Below are 12,535 nucleotides of genomic sequence, written 5' to 3' on the forward strand. Positions count from 1 at the left end.
GTTATGGGGCCCCGGGTCTGCCCAGACTCCAGTGCTGGGTATCTGGGTGGCTGTCTTTAGGCAAAAGCAAACACTCTTTCCTTTTCTTCTCATTAAGAGAACCTCACCCTTGTGTGCCCTCACACCCTCACCCCACTTCTACTCCAGTGCCCTTCCCAGGCAACCCACTTGGCTAAATCAGCTACCAGACTTTCAGAAAACTTTTGTGACATGACATTAAGTTGTAGAAAGAGTTTGGCAGTTGGCACATAAGCACCTCTGTGCAGTAGCAAAGAGAAACAGCAGGGGTAGGGTCACCATGAATGGGGGGCTTGAAAGCCTTGAACCTTCAGCTTTGAACTTCCTGAGGCCAAAAATGAACTCACACCCTTCCTGCCGTGACCCCCCCCCCCCCCCCCCCCCACTGCTGCACCCGCACATGCCCTAGGCATTTTGGGCACCACCCTGAGCTCAGCAGCATGGCACCAGATATGGGCACGGTTTTCAACCCCTGTGTCTCCCACCACGCACTGCCAGTTCTGGTGGCTTCACCTTAGGATCATATCCTGGGGCACCTGGGTGGCTCGGTCGGTTAGCACCTGACTCTTGGTTTTGGCTCAGGTCATGATCTCGGGGTTTGTAAGTTCAAGCTCCACATGGGGCTTCACGCGGACAGCCTGGAGCCTCCTTGGGATTCTTTCTCTCTCCTTCTCTGTCTGCCCCTCCCCTGCTCTAAATCAATCAATCGATCGATCGATCAAAAGAAATATACCCTAAATCCTCCAACTTCTCGCCATCCCCGGCCCTTCCAAGAGCCTCATGGTGTTCAATTCTCTCCAGTCGCCATCTTGAAATGCTGAATGTTGGAACAAGAGACCTTGCATTTTCATTTTGCACTGGGGCCTGCAAATGACATAGCCATGTCTGACTGTCAACTCAACTGGCTTGTAAGCCCCATGAGACCTGGGACCCTAACTCTTTTGTACACGGTGAACATGGAATTTATTCAACTGGTATATTCTGGTCTGGACAGATCAGGAAATACCCTTATACTGGCTGGGTAAATATTGGAACCCCTACCATAGGACCCCTCCCCCAGGCCTAAGGGGCCTCCCTTAGGGCCTCTCCATGATCCAGCAACTAAAGAGTTAACACAGGGGCCTCCAGGAGCTGCTCCAGCCCCTCAGCCAGCCCCTACTTTGAAGGGCAGCTCCTGTGCCCTGGGGGTGGCCGCACATGTCCCCTGGTGGTACCTGAGGGCCCAGCACAGCGCCTGGCATCCAGTAGGTACACAGTAACATTGTTGCATGGATAAGTAAACTTTGTTCATTCAGTGACTAAGTGGGTATCAAGAGAATATTGCCAGACCAAGGAATAGGCAAAGATAGGTGTGCAGTGGGGAAAGGCTCTGCATTTTGGCCAACAGCGTGTGAGCCGACGGGAGAGACTCTGGGTGCAGGGCTGGCTACAGAATTGGCAGGGTCCAGGGTGAAGGAAGATCCCGGCTCCTCCTTCAAAACACAGGCAAAAAAGCTTTTTCTTCTTTTCTGTTCTCTCTCTCTCTTGATCTGTCACGGTGTCTTTTATTTGCCTACCTAATGTCACACTACCCCGAGGGGCATGGAGACACTCTGAGGGGTGAATGCATAGCTTTGCAGGTGCCTGGGGCTCGCACCGAACCCTGATCCTTCCTCCATCCATGCCCAGCCCCCACCAGGAACGAAGGGTGCCAGTGATCACTGGTTGGGGCAGGAGAATGGACAGCTAAGGCCCCATCCCAAGGAGAAGGGGGTGTGGGGAGACAGAGACGATGACACAAGTCAAGGCTCCGAGTCCCCTAGTGCAATGTCCGTGGGCCCATCAGGCTTCACTTCTAAAACGCAATTCAAAGACAGACTGATTAAGAATTTCAGGACGGCGACTGGAGAGCGTTAGCACCGAGCACAGAGCCCTGAGCGGCCGTACTGGTCTCACGCCCGTGTTAGATGCAGGCTCTGTCCTCCTGCGCAGGCGCTGTTTTCCCCTGGGACGCCTGTGCCTGGGATGGGTGGATCCCGGGGCTGGCAGGGACGCAGGTGGAACCCTCTCCCCTTCTCTCCACAGGAGCTGTGAGGGCCTCCAGTGTCTTCCCCATCCTCAGCGTCACGCTGCTCTTCTTTGGCGGGCTCTGCGTGGCGGCCAGCGAATTCCACCGAAGCAGACACAATGTCATCCTCAGTGCGGGCATCTTTTTCGTCTCTGCAGGTGAGCTTCCGGCCCCGGCCCCGAGGTCCTCACAGGCACCAACCCCCAGCCAGGCCCACGAGGACAGAGCAGTGCTCTTCAGGGTTCCATCCAGGGCAAGAGCGAGAAAATACTCCGCTCGTGTGAACAATGAAAAGCCAGGGGCTCCCGGGTGGCTCAGTCAGTTGAGCCCCCGAGTTTGACTTCTGCTCAGGTCATGATCCCAGGGTCGTGGGATGGAGCCCCGCTCTGCCAGGCTCTGCTCTGGGCGTGGAACCTGCTTGGGATTCTCTCTCTCCCTCCCTCTGCCCCTCTCCTCTGCTCTCCCTGTCTCTCTCTCTCTCTCTGAAACAAAATTAAAAAAAAAAAAGAATGAAGAGCCACAGACTTTACTTAGAACCAAAGATGCTGATACGCGAGGGTGGCATCATAGGAAGGCAGGAGACTAGGGTGGCAGGATCAGCCCAGAGGGGGACAGGGGCTGACTAGTGAGACAGCATATGTACGGTGACCCTTGAACGACATGGGTTTGAACTGTGCGGGTCCACTGAGGAACGGATTTTCAGTAAATGCATATAGCAGTGGAAATGTATTTTTGTCTTCCCTATGATTTTTTTAATGGCATTTTCTTTTCCCTAGCTTACTTCATTGTAAGAATACAGTATAGAATACATAGAACAAACAAAATACGAGTTTGTTGACCATGTTCTCAGTAAGGCTTCCCGTCAGCAGTAGGCAATTAGTAGTTAAGTTTTGGGAAAACCAAAAGTAAAACACGGATTTTTGACTGTGCGGGGGGTCAGCACCCCTAACTCCTGTGTTGTTCAAGGGTCATGCTTGTGCGTAGGGTGGGGGGCAGGTGTGGTGCGTGTAATGTGTGACCTGAAGGACCGGTTCAGTGTGCTTTGACGGGGTCCGCCTTTCTGTTCACTTGGGCACGTCTGCGTATGTCTCTGGCCCTTTGAGACGTGTCACGGCTTTCCAAGGGCTCAAATCCTCATATTGTTCAAAGCGTCTCCGGGAACCAGGTAGAAAGCCAGCAGCTCCGGATGCCCTCTGGGAAGAGCTCATAACCAATACCTGGCCTGTCCAGAAGGTGGCGAGAAGGATGAGTCAGTTGGGGAAGGGGCCCTGTGCTCTGCCTTCTCTCTCCTCCCCCCATTTCCATCCCTCCTCCACCCGCCTCATTTCCTCCCTTACCCCTGCGTGTCCATCCCCCCTTCCTTCTCTTCCCACCCCACCCCTCATCCAGTGCCCTCAGGACGAATGCTTTAGAGAAGCATAGAACAAGGTGGGTGGGGGAAGGGGACTCAACTCTGGTGGTGGCCTTCCAACTTGGCCCAGTGATGGCAGACCATTTAGCAGGGTGGGAACAGTAGAAGAAGAAATGATGTGTAAAGGGGGGGGCTTTCCTTCTAGGTGTTAATTCTGGCTCTACCTGGGTGAGCCTCGGGAACCTCCCCGACTCCCCATACCCTGATTTCTTCGACTGTAAAATGGGAAATAATAATAGTATCCACGTCTCAGTGTTGTTGGAAAGAGGCTGACCATAAAAAGCACAATATTATTTTATTTTCTTTTTTAAGTTTTTTTTTTTTTTTTTTAGTCATCACTACACATAACGCGGGGCTCGAACTCACAGCCCCGAGATCGAGAGTCACATGCTCTTCCGACTGAGCCAGCCAGGTGCCCCCCCAATATTATTTTCTAGTATTGGAAAAGCAGCAACGACATGGCTCCAAAGTCTAAAACCCAGCGCCCTGCCCCCCTCCTAGACCTTGCCCCCATTCTTCCCCCACTGTTTGCCCTGGGAAACAGGAAAACGGGGAAGTTGAACCACACCAAATCCAGCAACAGACCAGAGAGAAAGCCGCCATCTTGCTATGGGGATGTGGTCAGCCCAAAGGTGGTCACGGCCCCTGACCACGCTCTGTGTGGACTGACGGTAGCAACTGGCAAACTCGGGAATTTGTGTGGCTTTGAGGCACTTTCTAGTCATCCGCGGCCTGTCCAGACCCGCTGGGCTCTGACTGACCCAGTGCATAATGCATTGTGCTGACATTCGGGTTTCCCATGTGGGAGAAGGATCATTATTTTGTCCCCCAAGGGGATTGTCAGGGAAGAGTGTGTCACCAGCAACTTCTTTCTCACAAAGGGTATTGTGAAAGATGGCAGGTGGATCGGACACATGGGGACTGGGAAACATGAGGGGCAGCGGTGAAAGCCCTGAGGAGAAGCCAGAAGCTTGGGGTCTATTCCTAGACACCCCCATCTCCCAAAGGAATGCTGAAATGCCTCCATTTTCCCACCTATAAAATGAAAGTGTCAGAGGATTCGGCACTCTCTAAGGCTCTTTTTTGCTCAGCTCTTCTTAGGATCTGAGGTTTCAGGCAAGCAGTCAACAACCTTTTATTGAGCACCTACTACGGGACAGGCACTGTGCATAATACTGAGGAGCATGGCCTCTGAAGCCAGGCTGCAGGGTGCAAATCTTGGCTCTACTACTTCCCAGCTGTGTAACCTTGGGCAAGTCCCTTCACCTCTCTGTGACTTAGTTTCCTTATCTGAAAAGTGGGGGTAACGATGGCCCTACTTCTTGAGGCTGTTAAGAGGCTCAAATGAGTTTGTATTTGTAAGATGCCTAGGATAGCACCTAGTACACAGTAACCACTTACTACATAGGAGCTGCTGGTATATACATTGCACCTGTTAATTCTCGGGCACCTTAATGTGCTTAGTCATTCAGGAAACACTCTTGGCTATGGCCAGGCTCTGGGCTAGGAGATGGGGCCAAAGCCATGAACAAAGCCAGCCTAGGTCTGCCCTCAAGATGTTGACAGTCTAGTGGTTGGGAGAAAGTGATTGCCCACCTACATCTTGTTCTTCCTAAAATTTGTTACTGAAATCTAAGTGCACTGTGGCCAAAACACAGTCCTGGGTGCAAATCCCACCTCTACTATTTCCTAGCACTGTCAGCGTGGAAAGTTACATAGCTTCTCTGTGCCTCAGTTTCCTCTTCTGTAAAAGAGGGTTAGAGGCACCTGGCTGGCTTAGCTGGAAGAGTGTGCAACTCTTGATCTCAGGGTCGTGAGCTCTAACCCCACGTTGGATGTAGAGATTACCAAAAAATAAAGAAATAAACTTTAAGAGAGGATTAGTTTTTTTTTTAATTTTTTAAGTTTATTTATTTATTTTGAGAGAGAGAGAGAGAGAGAGAGAGTACGCATGCACACAAATCGGGGAGGGGCACAGAGAAGGAGAGACAGAATCCCAAGCAGGCTCTGTGCCATCAGCTCAGAGCCTGATGTGGGGCTCAAACTCACAAACTGTGAGATCATGACCCAAGCTGAGACCAAGAGTCAGATGCTTAACCAACTGTGCCACCCAGACTCCCCAAGGGAGGAGCAGGTCGGTTGTAATAACTGAGATGATGCATGTTAAGACTTTGTACAGTGCCTGGCACATGGTAAGAGCCCTATAAGTTAATGGCAAGTCACTTGGCTTCCTGCCTCCTTTAACCTGGTCTGACATCCAAGTCTTTCTTTGAACTTCTCCCCCTCCCCCTCCCCCAAAAAAGGCCTCCTTGAGGGGCCTCCCAAACTTTGCCACCAGAATTTCCCTGCTAGCAGAGGAGAAAGAAAACATGGCCCTGGGGACTCGGGGGGCATCACTAGAAGCGCCTTGAGTGAGCTGAAATGTCTTTGAAGTCTGGCTCCCATTTACACTTAAAAATTCATGTGAATTCTGCTCTCTCCTCCTTATTATATCCATGTTCATTTTAATATAAAAGAATGTGTCTTCCCCACTAATCTTCAAGCCGAATTGACACTCCAGAAAGAGAAGGAGTTTTTCATCCTGTGGTTTCCTGCAGCCTGACACGGGGCTGTCTGTGTCAACGCCCATGTTTAGAAATAGCTCAGTGATTAGAACTCGCTGCCTACCTGCTGGATGCCTGCGTAGGATCATGCCTGCAAGAGGAGACGGGGCAGAAGCAGACCCCCCAGCCCACCTTCCTGAAGCAAGTCCTAGATGGAGAATGAATGGCCAGAGATCAGAATCCAATATTAACTCCCCTCAAGGCACGTGCACCAGCAGGTCAGAACAGCACTGGAGCAGAGTCTCGTGGCCCCTGCCGTGCCCAGCTTTAACCCTTTAGTTGATGGACCACTGGGGAGACCTTGGGGATCCACAAGAAGAGTACGGAGCAGCCAAGGACCAGAAAGGGAGCACAGGAGGCCGCTGGATCTGGTTACTCACCAGCTGTGCTAGGAACTGTAACGAGGGCCTCCATTTAGCCCCGCCCTAAAATTGGAGGCAAGGAGATGCCAGCCGATATACCAACTCCCCCGAGTCAATGTTGGTATCACGCCCCGGAAGAGACAAAAAGAGAGACTCAACCTTTGGAACAATAATGTGAGGAAGGTGGTCAGAGATCATCACAGCCCCTGGGTCCTCAGGTTCTATTGTTTCTTCTTACCACTCCCTAGAGAATCAGCTCATCTCTAAGTGACTATTTCCAGGGCTACTCCGATGGCACTTAGGGACACTAAGTCTGCAGGCCATGCCTACTGGGGACATCGGCTTCGCGCTCCCCAATTCCTGACGCTCAACCGACAGCTAACTGAAAGCATTACCTTCTCTGGTGCAGATAAAAAAGACTTAGTAAGCTACTGTCCCTTCCCCTTGGACTCGTTGGGTCCCCCAACTACAGGTGTAGACCCATCTATGTCCACCGGACAGCTGCATTTAGACTCTCGATAAACACGTCCACCTCAGTGCATTCCAATCCTTCCTCTTCTCTAAACCTGTTCTCTTTGCTGCCTCTCATTTTAGCTCAGGATGTCACCTCATCATCCAAGCTAACACCCTAGCAGGTCACTCTTGATTTCTTCTGTCACATAATGTAGTCAGTAGCCTTTCGGCTCCTGGCTCAACCCCATTCAATGTCACCTTGTTTTCAAACCCCAGGGGCACACCTGTCTTGCCTCCCTTTGCTCCCGAACCATTTTACATGCGTCTCTGATAGAGCCCTCCCTGTATTTTGCTCTAATTGCATTTACATGTCAGTCTCTCCTACCCACGGTGAGGAATTCAGAGGCGGGTACCTGTACCTCCTTCATTCTGCCATCCTCATGACTTAGCGCCAGAGATCAGGTTTGGATGGAATGAATGGCTCGTAAGGGAGAATGCATGCATTCCGGAGCTCGCCGGCGCTCGCTACAGAAATAGGGCGCATCCCATAGCTGAACGCAGGCCACCGGGGACCGAGCAGCAGAATTCCTCACATCCCAAGAGACGGACCTCGTGAGACATACCCCGTGGTGGGATTTCCCAGCCATAAATCCATTCACCCGTCTCCCTGTTACCTCCACACTTTCTATAAATATTTCAAGGCTCAAAGTTACCGCAGAGGTGTGTGAAAGATGTGTTTCTCTTTTCCCTTCTTTTAGGGTTAAGCAACATCATCGGCATCATAGTTTATATATCAGCCAATGCCGGAGACCCCGGGCAGCGTGACTCCAAAAAAAGCTACTCCTATGGCTGGTCCTTTTATTTCGGGGCCTTCTCTTTCATCATCGCAGAAATCGTGGGAGTTGTCGCTGTGCACATCTATATAGAAAAACATCAGCAGTTACGTGCCAAATCCCACTCGGAGCTCCTGAAGAAATCCACCTTTGCGCGCCTTCCGCCCTACAGGTATCGATTCCGGAGGCGTTCAAGTTCGCGCTCCACGGAGCCCAGATCCCGAGACCTGTCCCCCATCAGCAAAGGCTTCCACACCATCCCTTCCACTGACATCTCCATGTTCACCCTCTCCCGGGACCCCTCAAAGATCACCATGGGGACCCTCCTCAACTCCGACCGGGACCATGCTTTTCTACAGTTCCACAATTCCACGCCCAAAGAGTTCAAGGAGTCGCTGCATAATAATCCGGCCAACAGGCGCACTACGCCCGTCTGAACTGACCTCTGCCCTCTGGCCTCCGCCCCAGCACAGCCGCGGGGGCAGCGAACAGAGGTGGCTGGGAGGTTGCATGGCATGGTCCTCGTGATGGTATTACTTTTTACAAAGAATGAAACCAAATGGACTCAGCCCTCTCCCAAACTTGGCCCCGGGCCCTCCGGGTCCTACCCCCCTCCCCCAACTCCCAACCCTCCCCCTCCAGGCCCCCCCCCAACTTTTCAAGCCAACCCCATGATGTCATTTCTCTCTCTGTGTATCTGTGCCAGATGTTTTCCTCTCTTCCTTCTTTACTGGAAGGACCTCCACATTCTTCCCTCCTTGGAAGAGGACTTTACTCAAAGTCACGGGTGGTGGCTTGGGGGGGAGGGGGACCCCCGATTCCCCAGGCGCGTGCAGTTGTCCCCATTGCCCACTCACATGAATCCTCAGGACCCCACCTGCCCAGGTGGCCCTGAGGGAGGCATTCACCTTTACGTGTTAGAAAAACATGACCAGAAATCAAAGATGTCAGAGCCCTGAAGCAGCTAATGTAATAAGCACTCATGTTATTAAAGGTTTTGCCTTGTTGTAACCAACCAAGCTGGGCGTGTTCTGTTTCTTCCGGCTACTTCTTGCACAAACTCCCTGCCTGCCGTGGGACTGGCTCGCCTCTGTGTGAGAAGCTGAATTCTGCTCGTCACACGCTAACCACCAGGAAGGCTCCCTACCACCCTGTCACCCCTTGAGGCCAGCAAGGTGCTCCCCCGACCAGTGTCAGAGTCGGCGAGTCCCTCCCCTGAATCCCTGGAGGCTAGCTGGGGGCAAGCAAGCTGGCTCTGGTACCCAGGAGCTCTAGGCCCGGGGGCGAGTGCTCCTGACCTTGAAGCCTCAGTCTCCTCATCTGTACAATGGAACATGGTAGAGTGTTCTCCACAGAGTTGTGAGGCTCAAACAAAATGTCATGTGTAAATAATCAATACATAGGTTTTTAATTTTTGGATGCATTCTAAGCAGAGTGAGCTTTATTTGAGTCAACGTGCGCTGCTCTTACAAAACTCCATAGTTTAGGAGTTAGGCTTAAACAACAGATATTTGCTGCTCATCCTTCTGGGCTGGGAAGTCCAAGATCAGGGTGCCGGCAGATTTGGTTCTTGGTGAGTGTGGGGTGTCCCGATTGGGTGGAGGCCGGTGGCGAGGGAACGGGCGAGGATTCGCCCAAAGCAGAACAGAAGAGAGAAGTGTTTATTGAATACACCGCAATGGGGGCAGCGGGCAGGACAGCACAGGAGAGGCCATCCTGCCCCAGGAGGTGGTGACGGGCCAGAGTCACAGGGCAGAGTGGGGGGGGGGGGGGGACGGATAGAACTTTCCCTTTTTTTTGGTAATCTTTAGGTGGGTTGCAAGTAGCCCATTGGTCAGCTGCATAGGGCCTGTGGCTTAAAGAGCCTCTTTGTATCCAGCCAGGTGTCACTGTGGGCCCTTTGTCTTGTCAAGTCTGTTGCCTAAGAGCCACAGCGGAGGGCTTTCCTTCTGGCTTGCAAATGGCCCCTTCTCACTGTGTCTTCACAGCTCCGAGGTGGCAGTTCTCTCGCTCTGTCTCTCTGTCTCTGTCTCTCTCTCTCTCCTTCTTCTTCTTAGGTAGCCACTATTCCCAGCCCAGCCTGCCCCCCATGGAGCCCTAATTACCTCCCCAGAGCCCCATCTGCAAATACCCTCACAAGGAGAGCTAGGACTTCAACATATGAATTTGGGGGTTGAGGGGGATACAGCAAAAGCATCATTGCAGGACGACAGAAGCCAAATAGATGTTCTATATGGGGGGAGGGGGCCTGAGGGCACGGGGGAAGGACATTTGAATATTTTGAATATTCCGTACCAAAAGGCAAGAGAGGTCAAAGTCACCTCTGCCTACACTGGCTTCCTAGAGGGCTTTTGGCCCACACCAGATGCCCACACTTCCGGAGAGCTTTGCCACCTAGGGCTGCGATCACCGCAGAGGGCACAGTGATGGTCCCAAGAGCTCACGCTTACCTAACGCTGTCACGTGCCAGGCTGTGATCTAGCACCAGACACGAACTTCGTTATTTAATCCTGCCAGTAATAGCCCCATTTTTCCCAAGGAGGAAACTGAGGCAAGAGAGGTTACATGACTTGCCCAGACTTTACCATGGGACAGAAGGCCTGGGGAGGGAGGCGCTGGCCCACACCCACGCGGTGAATTTGTAGAACGCAGACTCCCAACAACTCATTTCATTTAACCCTTAAGAGTCATCACATGCAGGGGCGCCTGGGTGGCTCAGTCGGTTGAGCGTCTGACTTCGGCTCAGGTCATGATCTCACAGTTTGTGAGTTCAAGCCCCGCGTCGGGCTCTATGTTGACAGTTCAGAGCTTGCTTAGGATTCTGTGTCTCCCTCTCTCTGCTCCTCCCCTGCTCACACTTTGTCTGCCTAAGTCTCTCTCAAAAATAAATAAACATTAAAAAAAAATTTTTTAAGAGTCATCTCATGCAAATTACACTCACATACATCAAATTATCTCACTGAATCCATAAAACAACCCCGTGTGCAGTAGGAATTACTATCCTCATTTTGGCAAGTGAGGGAACAGAGGCTTGAAGAGGGAACGTGTGTAAGATGGTAACGAGCGGAACCGACATTGATAGTCAACCTATTGATAGTCCCTAATGTGAGCGACTTCCTGGTCTACCAGGATTTTCCGGACCGGCCATCCGAGCACTACCCTCGTCAAGTTTTTCATAGGCACATACTACATCGACAACTACCTGTCGACCGTTTTTCTTTACATCGACTCATTTTACTTCAATAAATAGATTTGATAGTTGAACTTTATGTCACTGCTTTGAAAAGAAAACTGGAATTGTTTGTCATAAGGAAATGGCAACTGGGAAAATAGACACAATAAAAACAAAGCAATCACGCCGTCCTCTAGCTGCTGCCCGTTCTAAGCTGACGGTTGCTGCCTGATCTTCGTAAGAAGAAGTGTTTAGAAAGATGTTAGAGATATTCTCTCACCAGGGAAGATACTTCCCTCGGTTGAATCAGAAAGATGCAAGGCGCACTGGGGAGGGTAACTGTCTCAACTAAGGGACCGGTGTCCTCTAACACTGCAGAGGTGACTCAGGTCCCATTGTCTCATCCCTGGCTTTGGGCTTCGAGGCTTCAGGCACCCTTGGAGAGGGAAGGATCTGAGGGATGGAGTGAACAGGTGACAAATCCTGTGAAGTAGAACAAGCCGCAGCCCGGAGCCCTGGGAACTAGGACTTTATCAAAAACAGGGCATCTGGGGAGATGGGGACGGAGAGAAAGGTCCCAGAGGCTTCACTAGCCAGACGTCTGCTCTGGAGACCAAGTACAAACTACAGGTACAAAGGCCAGAGAGCAGGAAGAGAGAAGTAGACCCCTGACCCCTGGAAGGACCCCCTGCCCACCTTTCCCGCATCCCGTTCCATCTAAGGTCTGCTCCCTGCAAGGCTTTGGTGCGTGCGGCCTCAGAGACCTAGGTGGCTGACATCAAATGAAGATTAATATTACCACTCGCAGTTTGCAGTTTCCAGCCCGGCCTGGAAACTCCTCACTCCGTGAGGAGTATTCGTGGTCCCTGGCCCCCACTCTGTGTGCTGTGAACTTCACTTGTTTTGCCTCTTTTAATCCTCACTTTTGAGATAGGTACTCTTGTTGAATTGTTGATGTTGAAACTTGCAGCAAAGCAGGTGCTCAAAGCCGTGTCTGCCTGATTCCAAAGCGAAGGAAAGAGTCACCGCCTAAGCCTTGCCGACCACGATTCTCAAACCTCTTGCTCCTTACTGAGTCCCTCATCTTCTCCCCCGGATGCGGCTCCGTTTCCCAGCCCACTCATTTCTGGACCCGCAGCATCCTCCGGCCGATCTCAAGACCAGAACCCCTGGGTGTCTCTGTCGCGCTCTGTGGCCCCCAGAGCTGATCTCTGGCCAAATTCTGTCTCTACCTCCCCAGAGCAGAGAGGTGGCTTGGCATAACCTTCAAACCCACACACTCTGTAGCTGCATCTGCCCGTGTTTGAATCCCAACTCTGCATTCATCAGCCGTGAGAACTTCGGCAGGGTAATTGCCTTGTGCCTCAGCCTCTCCGTCTGTAAAATGGCCACAAACACAGTACTTACTCCTCAGGTGTGCTGTGAAGGCTGGATGAGCTTACACTCATAAAACACTTAGAAAAGTGCTTGAAACACAATCACCATGCACATGTTAGCTATTGTTTTAATCCAGTTCTCAGATTTCTATCTTTTCTATTTAGGCCCTTTCCCACACAGACAATTTGATTTTCCAGATCTTATAAAATTTTCTTAACGTTTATTTATTTTTGAGAGAGAGAGAGACAGAGCACGAGCA

The 12,535-nt window shown here is 51.5% G+C and overlaps 1 protein-coding gene across 1 annotated transcript; it reads left to right on the forward strand.

Moving 5' to 3' along the window:
• The first annotated feature begins 1,215 nt into the window (after positions 1–1,215).
• CACNG3 (calcium voltage-gated channel auxiliary subunit gamma 3) lies at positions 1,216–8,363 on the forward strand. Its single transcript, XM_049639371.1, has 3 exons — positions 1,216–1,228; positions 2,083–2,223; positions 7,653–8,363. Exons 1-3 carry the CDS (start codon positions 1,216–1,218, stop codon positions 8,162–8,164), a joined length of 666 nt encoding a protein of 221 aa, XP_049495328.1. The 3' UTR covers positions 8,165–8,363.
• The last annotated feature ends 4,172 nt before the right edge of the window (positions 8,364–12,535 follow it).

Source organism: Panthera uncia, chromosome E3 (genome assembly GCF_023721935.1).
Source record: "Panthera uncia isolate 11264 chromosome E3, Puncia_PCG_1.0, whole genome shotgun sequence".
In the NCBI taxonomy this organism is placed as follows: Eukaryota; Metazoa; Chordata; class Mammalia; order Carnivora; family Felidae; genus Panthera; species Panthera uncia.

What these genes read in the sequence shown, in the direction of transcription:
- CACNG3 (XM_049639371.1), top strand. An exon ending in CATCTTTTTCGTCTCTGCAG is followed by an intron (nt 2,224 to 7,652) that starts GTGAGCTTCCGG and finishes CCCTTCTTTTAG; the next exon opens with GGTTAAGCAACATCATCGGC.